The 25,877-nt window shown below is 41.3% G+C and overlaps 1 protein-coding gene across 1 annotated transcript in view; it reads left to right on the top strand.

The window, feature by feature from the left end:
• SDK1 (sidekick cell adhesion molecule 1) overlaps nucleotides 1-25,877 on the top strand; it is a 381,963-nt gene that overhangs the window by 222,562 nt on the left and 133,524 nt on the right. The window contains exons 6-10 of the mRNA XM_082292298.1: nucleotides 9,208-9,319; nucleotides 10,280-10,470; nucleotides 18,956-19,039; nucleotides 24,153-24,347; nucleotides 25,539-25,655. Coding sequence (XP_082148424.1) covers nucleotides 9,208-9,319; nucleotides 10,280-10,470; nucleotides 18,956-19,039; nucleotides 24,153-24,347; nucleotides 25,539-25,655 — 699 coding nt within the window. The remainder of the gene's footprint in view (nucleotides 1-9,207; nucleotides 9,320-10,279; nucleotides 10,471-18,955; nucleotides 19,040-24,152; nucleotides 24,348-25,538; nucleotides 25,656-25,877) is intronic.

Consider the following 25,877-nt stretch of genomic DNA (forward strand, 5'->3'; position numbering starts at 1 on the left):
AAATAAATTGTTGAAGGCATTTCTTAAAGAATTTCCCCCAAAGTCACTGCAAATACTTTTCTTTATTTAAGTCCAGTGAAGGATAAAATTTTTTTTTTTGTTACCACCCTTTCATTTCTAAGTAAGAGGAAGAGCTTCAGCTTCTTACAAGTAGAAGAAAAAACAACTAGATTGTCAATTGTGTGATTGTATTTGTGCCAAAGGAGTTAAGAAATGGATTTATGAAAAAAACAACTTACATGAAGCCATATGCAAAGATATATTTGTAAATAGAAGGCAGCATTTTATTACCTCTCATTTTTCTCTCTTTCCTGCTCCTTGACATTAAACCAGGATCTGCTGGTGAGAATGGCAGCCCCTGAAATGGCAGCAGCTCTTGATCCCTGTGACACAGCCATGTCTCCAACTCTGCTTTCCTCCTTCATTTCTTCTCTCAGCTCATCTCACACTGAACTTGCATTTCTGGACATGATTATTAAGTGACAGTTTTGGTTTATTTATCATCCAGCCATTGATGTGTGGTTTATTAACCTAGATTTCTCATTATTAAGAAAGCAAATGGTAAATATCCAGGTATGTGAAGCACCAAGGCTGTAAGACCTTAAAAGTTTGGGTTTTGTCCTCAGGAGAAAGTGAGTCTTACCTTGTGCTGCAGAAACCCCTGCAACCACTGCCAGGCCTATCAAACCTGTTTGCTCCTGCCAAATGAGTGTCTGTTTGTGGGTAAAAGGATGCTTCTCGTGCCATGCACTAAAGTACATCATAAAAATATACAGCCTCTTAAAAGTAATTCCCACTAATGAGTTATTTTTAAGTCTTCTTAAACACTGGCATGTTTTGGGAGAGATCTGAGGTTGTTCAGCCTGGAGCGGAGAAGATGCTGGAGAGACATTGGAGCATCTTCCAGTGCCAAAAGGGGCTCCAAGAGAGCTGAAAAGGGGCTTTGGACAAGGACTTGGAGCAACAGGACAAGGGGGAATGGCTCTAAACTGCCAGAGGTCAGGGTTAGATGGGATACTGGGGAGAAATCCTTCCGTGTGGGGGTGAGGAGGCCCTGGCACAGGTTGCCCACAGAAGCTGCCCCATCCCTGGAAGTGTCCAGGGCCAGGTTGGACAGGGCTTGGAGCACCCTGGGATAATGGAAGGTGGCCCTGCCCACAGCACAGGGTGGAATGAGATGGGCTTTAAGGTCTCTCCCCACCCAAACCATTCTGGAATTCTGTGATTCCATGGGAAGCCAAAGGCTGTGGGTCCTGGCTGCAGTGCAGCTGCTCTGCCTTTTGCCTCCTGCATCCCTTTGAAGATGACTCTGAGGCTAATAGATTCCACTGCCAGACCATGGATATTTTTCCCCCTTTTAACTGCTGTTGAATAAGATTACACACTCTATCCGCTTATATAGCCGGTATTAAAGCTATCTGGTGAATTGGAAAGCCACCTGAGTGTTCTTTAGCTGGAATAGCTTGAGGCTATATATTTTTTCATGTTAAAAGCTCTAATGATGTGCTGGATGATAAGTTTCCAGGCAGAAAGAAGCCCCTCACTGTGCATGGGGGAAGGTCAGGTCAGTGACAGAGACTGAACTTCCAAATTGCTCTTTTTGCATGAGGAGTTGTGAGAAGGGAATTTCAGAGTGTTTGAGCAGAAATTTGGTCTGCTTTTGAATTTAGCTGCTGATTCACAGGGAGCTGTGTAACTAAGCAGTGGTTTAATTTCCTTAAAACTACATGGGACAATGCTAGAAATCTATTTCTGAGGTAGTCCTATAATAAAAAGTGGGTCTGTAGCCCTCAGGAAGTAGAAAAGAGAGGGATTCACCCCCCGAACAGCAGTTGCTGGGTCACCTGCACTTAATGGCCCATAGAAAGAGAGGAAAACTAAGAAAATCCACATTTCCCACCCCTGTCCCTGTCTTCAGAGCAGAACTGGTGGAAGACAGGATGGAGAGATTGTGTCACCATGGACCATCCTGGCCTTGCTGCCTCTCCTGGGACACTTTGTTGGTTACAGAAATACATTTTTCCATCTTTAAATCAACTGTATTTAGGCCCCAGCCTCCCACTGTGCCCAGGAGTAGACCCTAGGAACTCTCTATAAGGTTTTAGACCTTTTCAACCTGTATTTTAGACTCAGTTTTATCCAATAAAATATATAAATCTCCTCTTTACTGGAGTATCTACACACAAAGGGGTATAAATCGTCTTGTGGCTAGAGCTGAGTTCTCCATTAATCTTTCCCTAGGGCTGCAACTAACAGCACTTGCAGCCTGTGTGCAATTCCCTACAAAGGGGGGGGTGGAAAAAAGCTGTTTGAAACGTGGCTGTTGTTTGTTTAAACATTTGGAGACATTTATAGTGTGATGCTGGCTTGTTTTTTTTACCTTTGCTCCTCATCTTTTGTTTGTGTGTTTTTTCAGTGAATCCTTCCAGGCAAGAAAAGTTTTGCTTGTTTAACTTAGTAAAATGAAGATTGTGAAAGGATAGGATTGTGTTCTGTAAATGCTTTAGGATGTAAACATCACAGAGAGAGAGAGCAGCTCTTCAAGCTAAAGGACAGCTCTGGCAGGAGAGCTAATGGAGTACATTGGCTGTTTAAGCTGGAAATTAGGAGTGTTTGTAACAGATTGAACAGAGAAGCTTTAGGAAGCTTTCCAACCAAAAAAGGATCTGGTCTGGCTAAATCACACATTTTTATGGGTTAATTTCTGTGGGTAACTTAGTTTTTCAAAGTTAAATGCACCAGAATTATCATTATGACATATTCAGACAACCACACTGCCCAGGAGAGGTGGATGGAAAAGGAAGGAGGGGAAGGTTCTCAGCCTTTATGGGCAATTCAGGCAAAATGAATTTATTGCAAGGCTTCCTCAACAGGTGCTGATGCAATCTTTTCTAATTGCTCCTTTACCATATCCCTCCTCATACTCTGGATCTTTAACTTGTGATCTACTTGCTGTATATTGTTCTGAGTTTTATTATTTTATTTTTCTTTTAAATTTTGCTTGCAGTGGAAATGCATCCTGCTCTGTGTTTGTTCTGATGTGGACAGAGCTTAGTCACAGTGACAAGAGTGTAAATAAATACAACCAGCCTAGATCATTCACTTGTTTTGCTTGAGTTTTGTAAATCTTTTTCATATCTGGTGTTTTATTCATATGTTGTGATGTCTGATGTCTGGTTCAAGACGAGGGCTGGATGTATAAGATTTCACTTGCTGTGATTAAATCAAACAACTAGGCTGTTTCTTCCCTATAAATTTGATCCACAAAATTAAGTTTTTATGTTGCTCCTTATTTACTTTTGTAAGTCTACAGTCTAGTTTCTCAAAAGTTAAGTAAATTATGTTACTGTTCACATGTTTGAGGAGTCTTAAGACATCCTTGGGTACTGAAAAGTCATAATTCTTCATACACCAGCTCTTCACCATTAGTTTGCTAATTATTTTATAAATGTGTAATGTTGACTCCAAAAAAATCCATCTGGAGTTTTTATGTTCTTCATCCAACTAAATAAATGTGACCAAGAACCATCACAGGAAAGTCTCTGTTATTTTTCTTTAGGTCTAGAAATCTGAGCAGAGACCTGTGCAGTGACAGCAGCATCGTATTTCCCTTTCCTTGAAAATAAATAGTCCTTGCTAGAGTCAAAGTGGGAAACTGAAATAGTAACTTTGATTATCTTAATGTGCTTTTATTTTATCAGCTCTTAATAATCACTCTAATAAGCAGAGAACCAATAGACATGGGTTGGGACAGAGGTTTATGATTGAGAACACACTTTCTTTTCATTATTTGCATAATGTTTCTCTCTGGTACCTGCAGGTGGTTGTCAGCATTTGCTTTTCTGTTGATCGAGCTCCAATTCCTGTTGTGCATCTTTTGCTCTGAAGGGGAAGAGAAATTAATCTATTATTGATCAGGATCCAATTCCTGTTGTGTGTCTTGTACTGGAGAGGGAAAGGGGCATTAATCCACTCTGGGTTCATAATTCAAACCATCTGCAGGCTGTACCTGGGAACGGGGAGTGTGTTCCATTAGGCAGTTTGTATTTGTAAGGTCTTTTTTTTCCCCCCTCTCTCTCCCTCGAGCAATCTTGAGATACCCTGTGATTGTCATTTCTCCTCTTTTCTCATATTCTGTGTCACAGGCAGAGATTGCACATTCCTGATGCCATAATGTTATGCCATATGTAATATTTTTGCAATTTGTGTTGGCCTCTTATCTCCAATCCTGCTTTTTTCTAATAGAGGTGTCCATAATTTGATAAAATGAAGCTTTGCATGTATCCTGCATAGTAATTACCAAGGCATTTCTGCATCCAGTGCAAGCCTGGAAGTCTGTGGGAAGTTTATGGTGAAAGTTTTCTACTAATTTTCTCCCAGGATAACTTATAAATGGTTTCAAAGTTCTGTTTAAGTACTCAATTTCTTATTAGCTTGAGGGCAGAAGGTGATCTCTTCTGTGAACCATTTTTTTCGCATAGACAAATTTCATAATACGAAGAAGTAAATTTATTTTTGGGTACTGATTCCTGTGGGGGATCCCTTCTTCCCTGCAAGCTGGACATTGAGCAGTAATTGCAGTAATTTACAGTGAGGGTAGGGATGAGGAGCAGCCAACCTCACATTCCAGGCTCTGGATTATTTGGATAATCCTCCCCCTTCCTCCTGCTCGTGGTCACCTTGTTTGGATTAAGCTTCTTCAGAGGGTTGGGACCTATAAACCAGCCTCAAAACTAAACCTTATAGTTGTGCTCAAGCCTGAACTCAAACTATTACTTCTTTTCAGGAGAGAAACTCTTTCTCTCAGTTTCTGTTGAGGCTGGCTTACCTCATATCTCTGGCACATGAATTTGAGCACCCATTGAAGTAATACACTTAATATTCTGCACTGCAAATACAGGCATAGATAAACTTTGCATGTCATAATGTAAAATCTGGGGAAGAACTTAATGTTTATGCATTTCTGAAGGGGAGGGAACCTATTGTATCTCCAGCCACCCGGCCTGGGTGAGATTTCAGTTCTGTTGGGAAAATTAAGCACTGAAGTGGCTTTGATAAAGTCTGTGATCTTTATAAACAGTAAATGACAATATTTAAAGTTCCCTGTACCTTATGTGTCAATACATGTACAGAGATAAAAACACTGTCTTTCCAGAGATGATAGGGCAGTGTACATAATTATTCTATTTAAATAACAAATTAAAATTCTACAGCTCATCGGTACTTAAAAAATTCAGTGTTACAGAGGCCTTGGATGGCTTTCATTCCTGGTCAGGCAGGAGGAGGGAGGGGGAAGTTCAGCAGGCTCAGAGATGTGTGGCCATACACAGCCACAGGTGATAAAAACAAACAGACCGTGCAAAAGTTGTTCATTCTTTCTTCTTCTCTCAATTTATCTCTGCTTTGTGGGGGATTGCCAGATTCCTGAATTCCACAGTCTGGAGAGGAGTTTATGTTCAAAGGGATGGAAAAACCTCAGATCATCTCTTTCCATTTTCTCTTGCCTCATTTTTTTTTTTTCTTTTTTTGGCTCTTAAAAAAAAATAACCAAACAAAAGTTTAATATGGAAAACATTATATCAATGCCAATTTACCTTAATATCTTGGGCTGTGAATGGCAGCAGTTCACCAACTGCTTCACAAGCAGCTGGGATGGCAACCACTGGAGGACTGGAAGAAAAACTCCCTCCTGTCCTGAGTCCAGGCCTTTGGTGTTCCCACAGTCCTGCCTCAAAGACTGTTTGGGGTCAGTCCTGAAAGCCCTGCAAGTACTGAGCCCTTGTAGATCCTGGTAATGGCTCAGACAGTGATAAATGAGAAAGTTCAGAAGCAAAGGGGAGATTGGAAACACTGGGAGTGCAGTGGCTAAAATGGATAGAAAGGAAAATAAAGCAGCGTGAGCTCTTTTGGAGAGCAGTCCCTGTTGGATTAGGACTCTGCCTGTGGCAGTCCTTCTGTCCAGTCATCTATTAAGGGATAAAATCAGATTAAGAGCACATCCCTTAAGTGTTTTTCAGTGTCACTCAGCCTTGTCTCTGCAGCTTCCCACAGGTTCCACCCAGATTTACTACGTGTAATAGTGAGGCATCCCCTGGCTGCAGCTCTGGGGTCAGTGTTTTTCCCTAATGTTGCTTTGCTTTTTTAGCTGAGAGGAGGGTTCAGAAAGCAGATGAAAAGGAAAGAAAGCCTTTTCTTTCCAAAAAGATAGAATATAGCTGGGAATGGTGGTTCCCTATTAGTGGATTCATCCTACTGTAGCTCTGTTCCCGTGTGCATTTGTATTGCTCCCCCATTTCAGTGTCCTTAATAAATATTTTCTTCAGAGAAGCTGAAGTTCAATCATTCAATTAAAGGATACATTGGAAGTTGAGCAGTTCTTAGATAGTGTGAAATGTGTAGAGGTCCATGGGATGGAAAAGGGAGGGAAATGGCCACAGATGGGAGCAGAGAAGCTGAGGGGGGGAGGAGGAAAAGAAGAGGTGATGAAAAGCCAGAAACAGCAGAATCCTAGAAAGCTCAGGCAACAAAAAGTCTGATGAAGTAAAAAAAGGAACAGTGAAAAGGAGAAAAATCCAATTGTTTTCGACAAAGTCATTTTTAAAGAAAATGTCTGTTTACTAACAATGACATTCTGCATTGGATTTTCGTGTAGCATCAGTCAAGTAAAATCACATCTGTGTGGTGCATGAGGAGGCAGGAGAAGGATGGAGTGGCTTTATTGACAGGCAGGATGAGAAACTTGGGAAGTCTGGGTAGCTGTTCATTATCTGATTGTTTGAAAACTCTCTGCCTTCCCCAGCCTGATGGAAAGCTGATCTGCCACATCCCATCATCCAAACAAAATCCCCAATGTTGCTTATCTCCAGTGTTGCTGCTCTGACACTCCAGCCTGTGGATTTCTTACAAATGGGTGAAGTTTTGAAAGGATGAGGCAGGCACAGGTCCCAAGTTACAGCCCTGTTGAGATTTTTACTCTAAATAAAAACTAAGATCCTTCTTTGGTGTTGCAATTAGCCATAAACCAAAGCTGCAAACTGTCCTCTGCAAAGGGAGCCCTGGGAATGTCCCTGTGGAGTTTGATTTGGCAGGATTGGGGTCAGAGTGAGTTATGGGAAGGGATTTCTTAGTGCTGCAAAGGGAAAATTAAACTGGTTTTGAATATGAAATAGGAATATTCGTGCTCCCTCCATAGTGTTTAGGTAATACTTGGAAATTTGGTAGCTTTCTGTATATGTTTGTTATGTCCATAGCTGACCTTTGCAAGTGGATTCCTGGGAATCCAAGTTCTGACCATTTTCATGAGCCCTCTGTCTCACAGCAGTATCAGTTCACTCACAGCCTTTAGCAGCAGCCTACTTTTAACAGATTTGTTTCAGGGATGGTACAAATTAAAAATAAGCACATGCTTTGTTTAGATTCTTGTTACAGTCAGTAAGAAAGTGCAAGAAATCACCCTTTTCCTGGCTGCAGGAGGGGGAAAGTGCACATTTATTTCCTTTCTTATCTGCTGGGTGCACACAGGGCCACTCATGTGGGGTGATGGGGGTGAAGACAAAGCTGACTTCTCCTCTTTGTCTGGTTTTGGTGGGGAGCTGATAAGTCAAACACGTAGTTTTCCTCTCTTCCAGATGGAGATAAGGAATGATTACTGCCAAATTAGTCACTGGCTTGTTGATCTTTCAGCATTCACTGTTGTAAACCTTCACCTTGAGCAGAAGTGGTGGGGAACAGTGATGCTGAGGTTATTTCTTCTCATCAGTAACAAGCTTCTAATCTGATCAGCTCTTGTTTTCTGGTGTTTTGTTTGGTTTTTTTAATTACTATCTGGAAAATTTCTGCCATGAATACCTATATGGAAATCTTAGAAAATAGATTTGCTACCTGATGGCATCGTATTTCCAGGACTGTTGACGAGGAGGTGTAAAATCCACTAACAGCTTGTGTTTTGAGATCCCGTGTGTGTTGCATAGAGATGCTGTGTCAGGTTGACAGAGCATAATTAGGGGAACAAATAAATGTGTGCTTACACTTTAAGTGCTATTCTTGAATACTTGAATTTATTCAGAAGTGTGGGTGGTATTCTTAAAATTTTAAAAGGATGCTCCACGCTTCCATCTCCTGTACTACACTAGCTGCTGTCAACTAGAAAAACATCAAAAGGTAAAAGATTTGTCAGAGAGAAGTCTGCTAACCTTGTGAACTTTCTGAGCCCCATCACCAAAGCTATTGTCTTTCCAGAAAGTGAAATCCAATGTCAAGTGGTTTTGGCATGCTGAGTATGATCTAAGCAAAGAATCTGTTTATTTTCTGTTCTTTAGGGAACTACTTCAAATTTTAGGGTTCATACCTTGCATTTCTCAATTTCCCATTCTGCTTAATGGGCATGGAGTAGCCTCTTGTGCAGAAAACATTTGATGAACTGGCTTGCTTTTCCATCAGTTTCATTTTATTTTCATTACTTTTCCCTGTAATTTGTTTATTGGTTTCTGTATCTTTGAAAATTTTATTACTCTGTTATTCAAGCTAAAAAATTGCTAATTTTTCTTTCCCAAATGAGTTGCTTGAAGCAAAGTACCTATGAATACATGGGTATTTTAATTCACTTACTAAATGCATACAGAGAAAATTTACAAGCTGCCTTTTTACGATTTTTTAAGTGTCTGCTGACTGTTGCATAAGCTAAATTATTTACAGTATGAAGCCTCACAAAAGAGTAACATATTTGGGTTATTTACTTTCCTGATAAGAAAAGGGGATTGAAGTTGCTGTGATATGCTGCTTTGTTAATTTTATATTTGTTCCCCAGTGTGTAAAATTCTTTTTAAAGAACTAACATGAGTATTGGCAGACTCTTTTGAAATGGTATGGAAGGGGTAAGATTAAACAAAACATGAAAAGGTCTTAAAAATATAAGTCAGCAAGTGTTTGATAAAAATAAAAGTGCTCAACAATAGAAAACCTTTAGGATGCTTAATTTATTTGCTCTGTCTTTGAGAATATTCCCAGATGGAGGGCAGGGGCCAGTTCTTGGGAGCTGTGGGGTTTGGAGCAGTGCAGGGAGCAGCAACGGGAATGGCCCCGCTGGAGATGCAAACCCGTGGTGAGGCTGAAGGGTGACGTTTGCAGCGGTGCCTGGAACGGGGCATCCTCACTGTCACAGTCCTGGCTCTCACAGGAGCCTCACCAGGTGTGTCTGTGCCCCTGCAGGTGCCACCAGCCCCTCGGACACCGCGGCTCCTGCCATCGTCGTCCGCCCGCACAACACCAGCGTGGTGTCGGGGAGCAGCGAGGCTACCCTGGAGTGCGTGGCCAACGCCAGGTATGGGAACAGCTCCCCAGCTCTCAGTGTGACTCTCTGTCTATTCCAAAGAAGGACAAGCGATTTTATTTTCATTTTTTTTATTATTAATTTGGAGGTTGAAGCAGGATACTTGCTCTTCAGAGCAACCTTATGAATGATCTTGTTTATCCAATATTACTGAATTAAACCTATTGATTTTTCTGGCCAAATGAGGATGCAGGCAGGAGTGCTTTCCTGCCTTGTCCTCACATGGAAAGGAAAAGAAGTGCTGTTCAAGCAACAGGCATTATCTTAAGGAAAAAATTATGGTGAGGGTTAGTATTTCAGCTGTTGCCTATCAACAACAGAGGTGATACTGTTGAACAGTTGATGCTTCCCAGTAAATAAACTTAGTGAGGATCTTCTATGAAGTAATTTCTTTCAGGCACTCTCATTTTGCAGTGATTATTGCTCAGCTGTTCATAATGCACTGTAATATAGAATTCACAGCATTCCTCCTATGTTTCCATCTAATCTGGCCTTGAATAGCTTTGAATTTCAGTGGAAGTGAATAGTTGAAGTCCTCGGGTGATAAGACCAACTGATTTACTTTCCCCTCTGAGGGCAGAGATGTTCTTGATATGATTAATATTGTTTTGGTAATTGAGTTGTAATGAAAGCACTTCCCATGCAGCTGATTCCCATAGCAGTATTTACTCCTTTTGCTTGGAGAAATCAAATTATTAGCACTTAAGTTCTATTGCTGTATCAATTAGCTGTACTTGCATAATGCCACTTGAGTAGTCTGTAGTCCTTGATGTGCAGAAGTTATATATGCATTTACTTTCTACCAGTGTGTTTTGGGGATAGAGGAAGACTTAAAGAAGTTTTATAATCTGTAATATGATATTCCTCATGTGTATAAATATATATATACACACACAGATTATGCTGTAATATATATGTGGTTTACGATTTTATTCTTGTGTTTCTTGGCAGACCTCTTGAGAGGCTGAGTGTGACCTGGAAAAGGAATGGAATCAAGATCACCAGTGGCATCAGCAGCTTTGGGAGACGCCTCACTATCACCAACCCAACCTCTGCTGATGTGGGGATGTACTTCTGTGAAGCCAAACTCGGAGAGAGCACAGAGGAACCAGCAAGAGCAAAAGCTTTCCTTTCTATATTGGGTAATTCTCAAGGCAATGTGTTTTTTAGTAAAAAAGGCTCTAGGCTGAGATCTAATAGGAAATAAAATTGATATCTTAATATTTCATTGACCTTGCATTTGAACCTTTCTTCAGAGAACAGAACAAAGGAGGTGAAGGAGGGTTATCTTCCAAATTAATTCAGCTGTTCTTCCCCGCTAATATAAATTCATCAAATAGATTTTTTTAAACACTGCTGTAATTGTGAATCCCCCCTGAAACTATACATTTAATGGGAATTTTGAGAAATACAGTACTAAAATCCTTAATGGACAGCTTCCCTATCCTGGCTTTTAGGTGCATTAAATCCTGATTAACTCCTGGCTTGCTTACATCTAGTTTTCATATGTCAAGTGCCTGTATTTTTGAAAGAAGGCTTTTAGGAGCACTCCTGTGCCTCGTGTGCTGCAAGTGCCAGTCAGAGGCCAAGGACGTTCTGCAGGCACAGAGCACTGCTGAGGCAACAGGACGGGGAAGGAAATGCCATTAAAGCAGCTCTGTTTGCTGGACCTTCAATTCCCAAGGAAACTTTGGAATTAACACTTTAAAAGGGGATATTGCTGCCCTTTCCTTGCCTGTTTCCACAACCACCACCTCTCCAAGTGCTGCTTGTAGGGAGGAGGTTAGAATTTGGAAATGATGGCTCCTGGCATGTTGTGATCAGATGGAATTCTGCCTGTTAGCAGAGTGCACACAGCGTGGAGTGGTTTAGGACTTTTAGTCTAAAAGAGGTGTTTTAGACTAGGGACACTGAGATGTTTTTAGCCAGAGCTGATTGTGTAAAGTCAAGCTTTTATCTGCAGGAGTGCCTGGGGGAGGTTGTAGACTGGTAGCGATGCCACCAGTCCCGGTGCTTCTCAGGGTTCGGGCCCGTGTGCTCCCGGAGCTTTGCAGAGGGAATGCAGCCCACAATTCTCTACATCTTTAAGCCTTCTGAAAACACAGTTTTAAAGACTGCTGTATGATCTGTATTCTGCTAAAGCAATTTGTAGTAGTTGCTGTTAAGTGAGAAAGCAGCTCTTCCCTCTGCAGAGCTCCATTCCAGATTCATCTGTAGCACTGTGTGTCTGTTATATTTAGTACCTGCTGGACAAAATTTGGTTCCAGTCTTTTTCCTTGCCCTCTGTTTCTTAGAGTTATTACCTTCCCTTTAAGGAGCAGAGATGGATTTCACTTATTTATAGGTTTTGTTGAAACTCTTTCTTATTCATAAGATTTTATTTTAGCTGGTTTGCCTTTGTTGCTATGATGTCAGATCCAGCCTAATGCAACTTAAAGCAGCCTCTTGGTTAATGTGAAAGATTCTTAAATACAGTTACCATAAAACTGAAAAATAATCACTGGGGAATCATATTAAACTAGCAGTGCTTTAGTAGCTTACCTACTCTCTTATTTTTAAATGTGTTATTTATTTCTTATCCAGTTTTAGGAGGCTGTCAGGGAATGAAGTTATGAAAAGGTCTGTAGATAAGAACAAGCAGATGAAAGAAAGCAGAAACAAATTGGTTACCAATTACTTTTATTTCCTTCTGATGGAACACGACACTTCAGATGCAGGTGTTTACTCAATGTGTCAGCAAAGCCTGATAGATTTCTTTATTTATGAGTTTCTTGAGCTGCAAGATGGATCTCTAATTCTAAACAGGGAGCCAAATCAAAGGATTAGTATTTAATGCATAACTTATATTCAGCTTTAGAATTCTTGGATGGATCTGGCTGTCATTTAATTAGTCAAGGGACAGGTTCTAGAGGAAAGTGCAGACAAGATTCAAACCTAAGGCTTTCTGCAGTGTATCTCTCCTAGTCCGTGGGGGCAGTACTTAGAGAGAATCAGGAATGCTTGTCCATTTGCATGCATAAAATATTTGTAGTGTGTATGTGTAGATTGGGAGCTGATAATGAGCTGTACTTCTTGGGAGAATAACACAGTGTGGATTTAATGAGGGGACTTGACTAACAGAAAAAGGAAATTGTCTTAAAAGAAGAGGTTTGTTTTCAAAATGGGAGAAATCAAATGCAGGCCCTCAATAGCATGGCTGTGAGAGCTTCTGTGGATCAATAGAGAAAAATATTTTGTTGTCAACAGGTGGAGTAGGGGTAGCAATAAAAGGATGCATCAAAGATGTCACAAGCACTGAGTTAATCAAAGCTTTTTTCCAAATACATCAGTCTTTGACTTTCCCAGCAAAGAGAAGCAGCACAATTTGAGTGTGGCTCTGATGGTGACTAGAGCTCTAGTAGAAGGTAGTAGTTTGTTGAGCAGATGCCTTCGTACTAAGTTTCACTATTTGTGACCTACAGTATTATCTCAGAAGTTTTTCTGGATGTTTCTGAGTGTACATCTCTGTAAATTAAAATCACAATAATATTTGAAAAACCTGAATGTCCAGTATATTAGAGTAGTGCTGCATAAACAAGAAGAAAATCCTCTAGTTGTGTGCTGCTGCAATTTTCTTCTGAATGTGGCAAAGAGCTTCCTGACATCTTCATATTGTTCCAGGAAAGATAAACTGAGGTGGTTCCAAACCTCGGTTTTATTAGCTGCAGTTGTTATAAATTTTTAAAGGGTATCATGTTCCTCGCTTGGCAGAGTAACAGTTTGGGAAAGATTTGTTGCAGATTAGATAAGAGCACATTTGTTTTATCACTAACAGTTTGAAGATTAAGTAATTTAAAGAGTCTTCCCATGAACAAACCAATTTGAAAGCTGAGATAATCTTAAATTCTTTTGCTCCACTTCTGCAAGTTTTGTTAGTGACAAATGGCAATAGTCATTTCTTAAGTGACTGTTCTACAGGAAATTATTAATTTTAGGAGCTTAAGAAAATGGGGAAAAAAACTCTTCCACTGAAATCCAAACTGCTCTTTAAATTAAATGTAGTCATAAAGTAAAACCTGAACAAAATTAGGAGAAAAACAGAAGGGCCTGGCATGATGAGGGGTTGTACAGAACTGAGGGTTGAAGCCTTGTTAGTCTGTCCAAAGGAATATAAAGAAATAAAACAGAGTCAGAGTAGAGGGCTTCCCTTCTTTTGGATCATTTTTGTGCTCAGAGAACTACATTAAAAGAGAATCCAGCTCTGTGGGACCATGGGATTCGGGAACACATCGGGAAAATTCCAGTGTTGGCATGAAGGGCCCATCTGGCTGGGCTCTAACATGGACTGTGGGGCTGTTTCTCCCTCCCTGTTCTCCAGTAGTGTCCAGATGCTGAAGGGTCTTCCTTGTGCACTGTGGCTGCTCAGGAATTTGCATTGAGTGTGTATAGAATTGCCAGAGCAGAAGTTATTTCCTTCTGTAGCTACGAGCATCTCAGTGCCTCGTGCTCAGACCTCTGGAAACAGCAGCTCTTGTGGCTCCAGCTTAGACACTTTGAAACACTGCAGATGCTGTCTTTGAAAGCAGTGGAAAGAATTTTTCATGTGTGGCGCTTAAGAGAGGATCCTGATGACTGTGTTCATCTACTGTGTAAGAAAATAATAAGTTTTCAGGGAAGCTATAATACGAAGTGTCTTCGGACTCGCCTAATCACAGTTTGGGCTCAAAGGAAAGGAATATTGACAGCTTTTGATTTGTAAAGCCTCAGAGATTCTGAGACTGGCATAGTCTTGCTGCCTTGGGCCCAAATGCAGCAGGACCTATCCCACAGGAAAGTAGTGAGACTTCTGGGCAGCCCAGCTCTGTCTCTGGCATTCCTGAGAAGTTCTTCCTCCTTTCAGCCCTGCAGACAGGACCTGTGTTCCGCAGGCTGTTATTTCAGAACACACAGGCTGCAGCTCGCAGTAGGGGTAGTAGCAAGAAACCACACAGATCTTTTCATCTCTCTCTGTTTTAACCTGATACTCATGCAAAGAAAATTCCTGCTCCGAGAGGAGCCTGCTGTACCTGCATCCACAATGGGGCTTCTCTCCCAGCATGGTCAGTCTGATCTCCTGTCTGCAGCTACAGACTTTGTACCTACAAGGGGCTGTCAAGCTTCCAGTTCCTCTTCCTTTAGAAGATATCCACCAAATAAATTAGTTTATGGTAATGCTGGAGGAACGCTTCCATGTTGAAGGCTTGATTTTCCTCTTAAATATGCAGGCCTGAATTTCTGAGAGATGCAGGAATTTCGGCTTCGGAGGAGCCCCTAGGGTTTTCTCTGTTCTTTCTGACTTTCATGTGTGTATCTAGGATTAGGTCACACATCTCCAATGCAGCTTGAAGGGTATGTAATGGATGCTGACTGCTATCTTTTGAATGTTAAAATCAGTGACCATGTAACTCTGCACAGGAAAGTTAGAACAGGATCAAATTGTGTGGGCTCCCAAGGGCTTTTCTGAGACACATCTTTCCGGTGATATCTGGAGTGCAAAAAACCCCCCAAAGCCTCAACAACTATTATAAGCATGTATTTATATTCAAATACTCTTTTCCCCCCTTGCCTGTACTTGACATTTTAGTGAAGATCAGTCGAACACCAATACAATATCCGAACAATGCCGTATCTGTTTCTTTCAGCCTAATGTGAGCTGTGGCCCCTCTCGTTGCCACATGCCACAATGCCAGCAGGGTGAACTTGGAGTATTGGGTCCTTTCCTGTTCTAACTATTGTGATTCTATAATTGCCAAAAAATTGAAATGTTTGACCTGATACCGACAGATTACTGTCATGCCTGAAAATTGCTGTGTGTGGGGACTTATGTCTGGTATGTTATAGACTTTGGAAGACATTATAATTTTGCCACATGTATTAAATTTCAGCACATGATTATTGCCTACAACAATAAATGTTAAATTCAGGCTGTGTGATTCAAACCAAGCCTTATAAATATGCAGTGGCATCATATATACTGCCAGCCAGAATGCCCCCTCAGAATGCCATCTGACCCCTATAAATAGTGCTGCATTTTTATGGCTTCTTTCTGACAGTCATTCATCAGGTGCTCTGTAACCTACATTCAGATACTCTGAATTTCTCCCTTGCAGTTAATGCTGGGCACTCAGGCCCTCGGGCACAAAACCTGGTGTGCAGATGACATATCTGACACCTCTGAAAAGTGAGGAGCTGAGGTTTCAGTTGTCTAGCACCTGTAACTGGAGCTGTTTCCTCCACAGCCTGAGTTCTGTTGAATCCACAGGACCTTTAGAGCATCCATCCTGCTGGTGAATGGCACATGGATGTGCAAAAGCTGCACAATTGCATGGAAATTTTAAACTTCTTTACTTGGAGGGTGACAGAGCACTGGAAGAGGCTGTCCAAAGAGGTTGTGTAGTGTCATTCTCTGGAGATGTTAAAACCCACTTGCAGCCTGCCCTGGATGAACCAGCTTTAGGGGAGGGATTGGTCTGGATGACCTCCATGGGTCACTTCCAACCCCACCCATTCTGTGGTTCTGTGTGAAATCACTCTTTTATTTGCCTCAAAACCCTAGGGGTGTCCCTACACCAAGAGTTCTGTTTCCCTCATTCCTTGCACCACCGAGGCTAATTTTCCACATATGTTAGGATCGCCACAGCAGTGTTGTCCATGTGCTATTCTGGATCTTCCAGAAATCCCTTATGAATTAGCCTTTTCATCCCACCCAGGCTTGTCTCAATCTCTAGTCAGTACAGGCCATAAATTGCAGAGTAGCTTCTGGAAGGTTTTCTGTGTCAGTGCTTATCTTTCAAGAATGGGATCTAACTCATCTGTGGGCAGCTGTTGTCTCTGTGTCAGGTGTAGTATTTGGCAGAGCTTCTAGCTGCTGGAGTGGCTGTGAGAACAGAGTTCCAGCAGGCTTTACTCTAGGGGAAAAGGTGAGTCTGGGCTTCAAGACTGGAAATCAAATCTTTTGGCACCAAAACTCCTCTGGGGTCTGCCTCTGGCCTTTAGATTGCATCTTTCTGCTGCTCCTGCTCTTTTTCTGTCTTGTCTGCTTCTGTTTCTCCCTGCTTCTTTCAGAAAAAGCTGATGTGAGTCTTCCTTTTATAACATCACATCCCGTTTGCTAAGTGACAGTTGTCACTGACTTCAGGTTCTTTGTCACGTAATTCATTGCTTGATACCTGCTCACCTAAGCATCCCTTAATGTCAGAAGTTTCTTTCAGGGTGACATAATAGCCTGTGTGGGATTTAAAGGATGGAGCACAGATTGCAGGTTAGGATTTTGGGAGGGACAGAGGGAAAGACGACTGTGTAAATATGTCACGTGTAACTGCAGGAACTGTGCAGCAGCAGCAGCACATAAACAGAGGTCATGGAACCACGAGCATCTTTGAGGTCACACTAAGTGCTTTGCAGCCAGACTGAAGGCCCACAGTGAAGATAAATCTGCAAATTTATCACTGGTGTGTGAGTATGTTGCTGATCCAGGAGAAAGTTTGAGACCTGGTGGCTGAAGGTTGCCAAGTTTAGAGATTGGCCCATTAAGGGCAGAGTCCTTTATAAAAGGAAAGGTGCAGTCAGGAGCTCCCTAAGCAGAAGATAAACTTTGAACCTCACTGACTGAAGAGACATTCACAGAAGAAGCCCAGACTTAGAAGGGAATGTCTGGATGCTCTCTTGGACCAGTGCTGGTTTGTCCTCACCCCACGATCACATCAAATTGCCACCGAGTGAAAGATTCAAATTTTACTCTGAGAGATGGACGTGTGGACACTGACGTGTCTGGCCACAGACTGGACACATAGATAAGGACAGGAGGCTGAAAGTTTGGAAATTAAAAAGTTAACATCCTGAGAAATGGACTGCAAGGAAAACATCAGGCAGGATTTGGAGGATGGCATGAGAGGAAGAAGTGTACTCGGAGTGAAAACATGGACTTAGATGAATTGCAGAGGACTCAGCAACTTAGCTGATCAAACATGTCAAAGCGTGTGCCATCAGTGAATTTCAATTAAATGTTCAGCTTTTCAATTTGTTGTTGAGATTAACGCATGAGATCATATGCAATAAATCACAGCTTATTATGCATGTTTATTAATAGCTTTATATTTAGGCAGTGAGGATCAATAATGTTAATACATGTATATTATTAGAATATAATAAATCAGGTGGCTTGTTTTTATTGGTTTTGCTGGGTAAACAATTATTCCAGGCTGTTTGCAACCTCCCCTCCTCCCCTGCATGGCGTGCTGAAGACCAATATTGATTGGCTTTATTTGGAATGAATACAGAATTGTAATATCCATTGGTGCTCAAATGAGACCCCAGTTCTGTACACCCAAGCAAGAATTTTATTGTAGTGAGAGGGAAGAAGTGCTGGGAAATGGGAGTTTCTGTTCTGACCTGGTGCCTCCTGATGTCACCCCTGTGCAGTGACAGCCACACTTGCTATGCTGCAGGTAGCAACAAGATTTTGCAGGATAAATTTATATGATTTTGATTTTATTTACTAAAATGCTGATGCCCTAGAAATAATATAACCACAAGTCTTTTTTTCCAGACATGTTTGGTGAAGAGTTTTAAGAGCAGGTCAGCTCAGCTGAACTTGGATGTTGTAGCTTCCCACGTATTTTAAAACATACTCAGTTTCCTTAAAATGGAAATAAAATAACTCTGTTTTATAAGCTACTTACCTTGCCTTTTCTGTGTTTTCTAAAACTTACCAGTGCGTTTGGTTATGCTACAAGAGAACTGTACTTATAATCAAGTAAAATCCTTCTAAAAACAGTACTCAGATGATAATTGCATTGAACAGACTATGACAGTCTTTAGTTACCATGATAATAACTGCAACCTTAGTGCCTCTGGGACTTTGACATGATGCTCTTCAATTTTATGCTGCATAGAAGAAGGAGTTACATGCCAGCAAACTCTGCAATTTCTGCAGTCTGGTCTTTGTTTAATTAAACATCTAATATCTTTTCTTTAGCCCTAATGATAAAGTGGGGATTTTTATGATTATTACTATAACTTCAATTAAAGCATTAAATCTGTTTGCTTTCACAAAATAAAACAGTTGAGAGGAATTTCTTTTAATTATGCTGCACTTGTCCTCTGATGTCGACTCTCTGACATGCTATGGCACTTTATTCGAGGTGCTTCATGCCTTGCTGAGGTGAAATGCACTTTAGATACTGAAGCAAACTATCCTATAAAATGCTACATTGCAAACATAAACCTTTATAAACCTCTTGGGAGGGCCTTTCTAAGCAAAGAATTAACATGTTCCATGATTCAGTCCTGTAAAATGAAAAGTAGCCCCTGCTCTGAGTATCAATTTGCAGCGCAAACCCCTAAATCTTTACCTTCCATTGACTCAGCTCTGGAATTCATACTCAGCATAGCAAAACTTGTCAGCTTTTTTTTTTTATGATGCTTTTACTAGCAAAAAAAACCTCCCCTCCAAATAGACAAACCTTGGACAAACTAAACTGTTTGTAACCCCCTATATCAAATACTTGTGGAGAGATTCTGTGATGAATATTTTTTTTAATCAGCACCTGTTTTTCATTTTGCTGTGGCTCTGCTTGCTGACTTTTGTTTGCTTTCCCCATCCTCAAGAACCTCCCTATTTTACGGCTGAACCCCAGAATGTGATTTTGGCTGAGGTGGAGAAGGACGTGGACATCCTGTGCCAGGCCATGGGTGAGTCTGCAAAAGTGTTCCAACCTGGATTGATGGCATGTGCATGTCCAGTCTTGAAGACATCATCTTATACAAACCATCTTTGTAAGCTTTTAATGTCTAGAAGTCTGTGTTATTGCTGATTATCACAGGTCCCATATGAAAGGAAGAGGGGTGGCCTTTCCCCTTGGAGAGTTGAGCAGTTCTTGTGATTTATTTTAGTTTGGAATAATGCTGGCACGTTGATGTTTGTCTATGGGGAGCACAAGTCCTGCTCCTGTCACTCTGGGACCCTGCCTGTGCTTCAGAGTTGTCACTAGACAAGAGATTTGAAAATCTAGAGCCAGAAAATGGACTGAGGGAAAAGCATGGTTATGGAACCCATTATTTGCAATGCTAGCAGTCATTATTTTCAATAGTTCCACTGCTCTTTCTTCTAAAACTAAGAGAACTTTTATACTGAATAGAAATGTCAGTAACTCTGACATCTGAATGTAGTTATGAAATCTGCAGGAGAACTTATAAATGTGGTTTTTAATTGGCAGGTGGTTTGTTATTATAAAAGGCTTCCAGTGTCTAGAATTCCACCTAAATAAAATGATGTTTCAAGTAGAGTTGCACAGAAATGCAATCACCACCTATTTCAGCACTCTGGTAAGGTAGGAGATATTATCATGATGTGTTTAGAGCAGGATTCTCAAAGTCACCAAATTTCTACGTGACTCTGGCAAGGGACTGAACATTTTTTTCTCAATTTCCCTGGTGCTGAGTTTAAGAAGCAACACACATAAAATGCCATGAAATCCTTAGGGAAAAAGATCACATCCTTGATTTAAAAAGCACCCAAACCTAACTAACAGCTTACTTGTGTGATGCCTTTCTCTAAATCAGAGCCAATGAAGATGTTTTTACTGCATGATTATGTTATTGCCAATACGATTCAAGCATTTTTCTCCCTGTTTTATGTAGGAAGGAGTCAGCACTGCTATTCTAGAAGGAATCTTTGCAAACTGTGTGATAAGAAAGTGTGTGTTAAGGGTGCTCTGCTGATTTGGAATTTCAGAAGCCTATGATGAGATCTCTTACAAAAAGCTCTTATGGAAATGAAACTATCAGATGATAAGAGACAATGTCTTCTTATTAATTAATAGCTCTTTAAGCAAAACACAGCAGGACCTGCTGTCAGTGGAGTTCCCCAGGAACCAATCTGCTGTCTCAAATGTTTTTCATGGATTTAAAAAAACCAAAAAAACAAGACAACCCAACCCAAAACCTGGAGGAATCAGGGAGACCTGAGTTTGACTTCAGCTCTTCCTTTACCCTAACTCTTGCTTTGAGCAGTTTAGTTCCCAAGGGGGTTGATGGGGCACTCATAACCATTCTCAATGGAGATACAGGAATCCTTTATAGACAAAACTAATTATTTCTGCTCAGCTCTTGTAGTGCACATCTGATTTGCTGATGCATGTGGTGCAGGAGCATGAGAACCTCTTTCCTTGTGGATTATTTTGCTGAGTATCTATAACACAGACTTACAAGGGGCAGGACATAGAGGAGTTTTGATCCATTATTACACAAATCTGGCAATTGCCAGCACTTAAAGATGGCAAATGAAGGTTGCTGCCTTCCTGCTCTGAGCTGAGAGAATGAAGCACTGGGGAAACTGCGGAGCTGCCCTCTACCTTTGCTATAAAAGGAAGACAGATTGTATTTCCCCCAGGCCCATCAGGTTCTGTGCACAAAGCCCATTTGCCAAGACTTCGTGCACTATGAATGTGTGAGAGACAGATTAATTTCACAGTATAAGCAGAGATTAACGGTAAATAAAATTGCAACTTGCACCGACCAGCTCCCTGCTCCCTGTAATGGAGTTTCAGTGTATCAGGCCACAGGAACCAGGCTCTGCTGTTTATCTTCCAGCAGTGGCTGATGCACCCTGAATGTTCAATGGCTTCCCTTTAAATGCTCTTTCTTACTTGCTTGTGGAAAGTTTAGAGCTGCAGGCAGTGGTGGTGGTGTCTGGGGAATGCAGTTAATTGGACTTCAGTTCTACCTGTTTAGAGAAGTAGATGGAAGAGAGGCTTTGGGGATTCCCCAGTAGCTCACTGGGATCTAGAGGAGGTGCTAAAAAATAAATAACAAAGATGACACAGTGAATATCCTGAGCCTTTCATCGAGGTTCTTAAGTTAAATTTGGCAGAGAGTCAAGCAGCTGTTTCACAGATGGAGGGAGCTGAGCCTCGGGTTCCGTAAGTGATTTGCCCAAGGTTACAGAAGTGGCAAAGCCAGAACCAACATCTCTGTTTCCTGCCTTCCCTTCCTCCCCCTGACACTAGATTAATTTATCTGTGAAAAATGAATAGTGCTGCACACAACTGAGAAAGAAGGTTATTTTATTTATTATTGCCAGTTCTTTAGGCCACTCTCACCTCTCAAGCTGCAGGGTCAGGCTGATACTGCTGGAAAGGTAGAGTGCAAAAGGTCTATAAGGTGTGTTCTCTTCATAATTTTTTCACCAGTTGTTTAGAGAAGAAAAGAAGCAAAATTCCTTTGGGGGTGTGTGGAGAGGAAAGGTTGTGGGGTGAGTAGAAGAGGAAGAGAAGCTGGGTTTTAACCATTTTTACAACCAAACAGGTAGCAAAATTAGAAGAGAGCGTGTGTACAACTTGGCAGACAAATCTCTGTGGGAAGATCAGTAAAGCCCAAATGAATGCTGCTGACAGGCGTCAGAGTGCTCAGATAAGATCCTATTATTCAGACTCATAACTTTGAGTGGAGGAAGATACCCGTAACTGAAAAGTAGAGAAATAGAGATGGTAATATTCGGTTTGTCAGCTGAGTTGGTGATAGGAAGGTGTATCTCACAGTGATTATAGGATTAGAAGGTTTGCCAATACTGTTAGTAGAATGGGATTTATGGAATGACACCAGTGTTAAAGGTTTGAGTGTTCTGAATGCAGGATTTCATTATTTCCTCGGTGCCTATCAAGTCTAATGTGTGGGAAAATGGAGTTGCTATTATTTAAACTTGAAATCATTTCCAGGCTTCTCAGCATCAAGAGAACTATTCCATTTTGCATCATCTGTTTCTTCATTACTCAGTGATAATTTGTATTTGCCCAGGAGGATTTTCAAGAGATGAATAACACTCTCACCGAGAATTGTGAACATTGAAATTTACGCTAATTCTGTATATGGGCTGTTGTATGAAATTTAAATTATGCCTATTGCAAGCTCCTACACCACGTCTATTCTCTATCAGACAATGCACTCTACATAGTGGGTTTCTTCCTGAGATGATTATCTGCATTATGAGTACATTTTATTTTATCAGCAGAACAAAAGCATCAGAGGTGATTGAAGTAAATGATATGTGTTTATAAAAGTAACAACAGCAATTGGATGTTGTTTTTTAGTCATTTCCATACATTGTTTGTACATTCTTTCCAGAGTTAATACAGCTTTTGTCTGTATAAAGAGAATAAGTACACTGAGAGAAGATATGAATGGAAGTATAACACAGTAGTATTTAATTTTGGGAGTTTTAAAATTATAATGATGATTATATAGATCTTCCCATGGCACTTTAGCTCTCAGAACATCAAGTGACTGCCAGCATTGCAGTGAAATTCGTTGTCTGCAGATGCTCAGTTCATCAGTGACATCCCATCCTCTGTGCTTTGGTGAAACTGTTTTTTTCTATTTGGGCAAATTTCACTCACCCATGAATTTAAGTTCATGGTCTCTTACCTTATTACAAGAGGTTGTGTAGGTCTGAAGTTTTAAGTGAAGTGTGTTCAAAAACACCCCGAGTGCTGTGTCCAGTTCTGGGCCCTCGGTTCAGGAAGGACATTGAGGGGCTGGAACGTGTCCGGGGAAGGGTCTGAAGTGTAAATCCTGTGAAGAGCAGCTGAGGGAGCTGGTGGGGCTCAGCCTGGAGTAAAGGAGGATCAGAGGGGACCTTCTTGCTCTCCACAACTCCCTGAGGTGAGGTTGTAGTGAGATGGGGGTCAGGCTCTGCTCCCAGGGACCAACGGGCAGGATGAAAGGAAATGGTCTTAAGCTGTGCCAGGGGAGGGTGAGGTTGGACATCAGGAAGAATTTCTTCCCAGAAAGGGTGATCAGACATTGGAGAGGTGCTCAGGAAGGGAATGATCTTGGAGGTCTTTTCCAATCTTAATTACTCAGTGATTTTCTAATCACGTAATAAAATACCTGCCTCAATTCTGATCTCTGCAGAGAACCCCCAGCATTTGATCCAGTAGGGATTTCTGGGATGTCAAGATAAAACATTGTCTGATATGAGCAGTGGGATGAGAACAGCTGTCTGAGACTGTTCTAGGCCCCTGACATCTCTTGAGGAAAAGAGAATCCTACATTATTTGTGTATAATAAATTTACAGCCACTTCATCCCAGCTGACAGGGACATGACAGCAACAAAAATATGTGTGAAATAACTGTGTCAGAGTTTGTGGAACATGCACATGAAAGAAAACAGGAATAAATGGGACTGTAAGTTTTATCTAGGCTAGGAATTTTATTTCACTTTATGCCTGCTTTTTTCAAACAACAGGTGAAGCTTGAGACTGAATAAAAATAATAATAATTTAAAGCTATCCCGTTGTTGGCAACATGTTGCTTGTACATTGGCTCAAACCAAGCTGCTAAATTGGGATTCAAGTACAGCCATGTGAGCACTTCATTTTTCATGTGTAATTTGCCATTTCCTTTGTATTTTAGCTATCTTAGCTACAGTAGCACAGAGGAATGTTATTTGGGATAGAACGGTCTTACAGAGTGGCTGTATTGCCACAGTGCTGCTGTTTAAGGAGCATGATTCTGGCTTTCCACATGAAATTGCTCCAAATCCTATTTTGTAGTAGCATGAAATATGATTGAGTGAAGAAAGTAATTCGATAACATGTTTTCTCAACATTCCTCCTTCAGTGTTTGCTGGCTTTATTCCCTTGTGTCCTGTAGTGTGTTATTACCATTGATAATGTGAGATGTAGCCTTCATTTATTAAAGCAGCTCGGAAAAAATATAAATAATTGGCATAGAAAGATGGGAAAACAGGGATGTGACCATGACAGTGCTTTGCAAAGACTAATAGCGATTTATTTGTTGGAATAGGTGTTCCCATCCCCACCCTGGTGTGGTACAAGGACTCAGTTCCCCTGAGCAGGCTGGAGAACCCCCGGTACAAGGTGCTGCTGAGCGGGGGGCTGCGGATCCACGCGCTGCGGCCCCAGGACGCCGGCATCTTCCAGTGCTTCGCCAGCAACCAAGCTGGGGAGATCCAGACCTACACCTACCTGGATGTGACCAGTGAGTGAGGAGTGGTGGCACGGGGTGCAGGAGGTGTCATCCCTGTAGGTGACCCCACACCCACCACATTTGTCTGAGCTGCTGTAGTTTGACCCACAGAGCCCTGATTTCTAGTCAAGTGTAGCTGCCCCAGCTGTAAGGAAACCCAAAATGCCCCTGTGGCCTCAGCACAATCTGCTGAAGCCTGTGGAAAAGCTCTCCATGACATCAGGAGAGGCTGAGGTGAACTCATCTATTCCACACAGCAAAAAAGAGGTCTTAGTGAAAAGGAAAAAAAAAAAGAAAGATTAATTGTGAAGTACTTTTATCTTTCTTTCATATTTCCACTCTAATGTAATTCTATCCTGAAGTTGAGCTACTGCTTCATGATTGTGCATGCTATCATTTTATATGCCTTTGTCCCCAACTGCATTTAGTTGGGGAAAAGAAAGAAAGTTCAAGTTAAATGTCTTTTTTGGCCGAAAAGTCAGATTAAATGGTTTTGTTAATGACGTGCATGCTTCTCTGTGGAAGAATTACAAATCCTAGTAGTCTCTTTTTAAAGTGATTATTAACAGTCATTTCTGTAATATTAAACTTCTCTTCAGGAAGCTGATTTTTAGCCCAAGAGCAGTTTGCACATACCAACCAGAATTCCTACTGGCCTCAGAAAATAAATCAGCCCCAGTTCAATATAGATCTAGGAAACTGCAGGAAAAAAACTGCAATAAAATGCAACTGGGGGAAAATAAGAGAGAAAGAAACTTAGAAAATATCTTGGATAAGGCTCAGGTTCTAAATTCTTTTGGCTGACATTTAAGTTTCAAAGTTAATGCCTTTCTCAAGTTGCCTTTCATCCTAAAGGACTGTTATGAAGATGAAGGAAAATAGTTTTGTTTATCTAGATTTCTCAAGTTCCCCCCAAACACTCATTTTGAGCTTTATCTTCCTTTCTCTTTAACCCATCTTACTTGTACAGGTACAAGCACTGATAGATTTTTATTTTCTGTGTAGGTAATAAACAGGATTAGACAATTCCTGGGAGATGAATAAGAAAAGGTTACAGTCACTGCTGAAAGGTTTTCATGTCTTATGCTCATGTCCTTCTCCATGATCAGCTCTATAAAAGTGGATGCAAAGTAGTCCATGATAATAGTTAAAGGATCTTTCTGAGAGCTGATGCACTGAGCGTGTTTGAATTTTTTATTCTAGACATCAAACCAGCCTTTATCCAGCCCCCAGAGGACACCACAGTCACCGAGGGGATGACTGCAGTGCTGACCTGCGAAGTTTCAGGGGCTCCCCGACCTGCCATCTCCTGGAAGAAAGGTAGCCAGTTATTAACTTGTAGAAGAGCTGTAATCCACATTTTCCTCTCCATTCCTGTCGCTGAGATCCTGTAGATCCATTCAGAGCCTCTTTCCCCCTTCCCCTATCCCATGAGCAGCGAGTTTGCTGTGGGGCTGTTGGGAGCAGGTGCCCGGGCAGGATGTAACATTTTGGAAGAGTTGGAATTGCAGTGCCTGATCCTTGAGCCCACCTGACACTAAT

Source organism: Coloeus monedula (assembly GCF_965178545.1).
Source record: "Coloeus monedula genome assembly, chromosome: 16".
Lineage (NCBI taxonomy): Eukaryota > Metazoa > Chordata > Aves > Passeriformes > Corvidae > Coloeus > Coloeus monedula.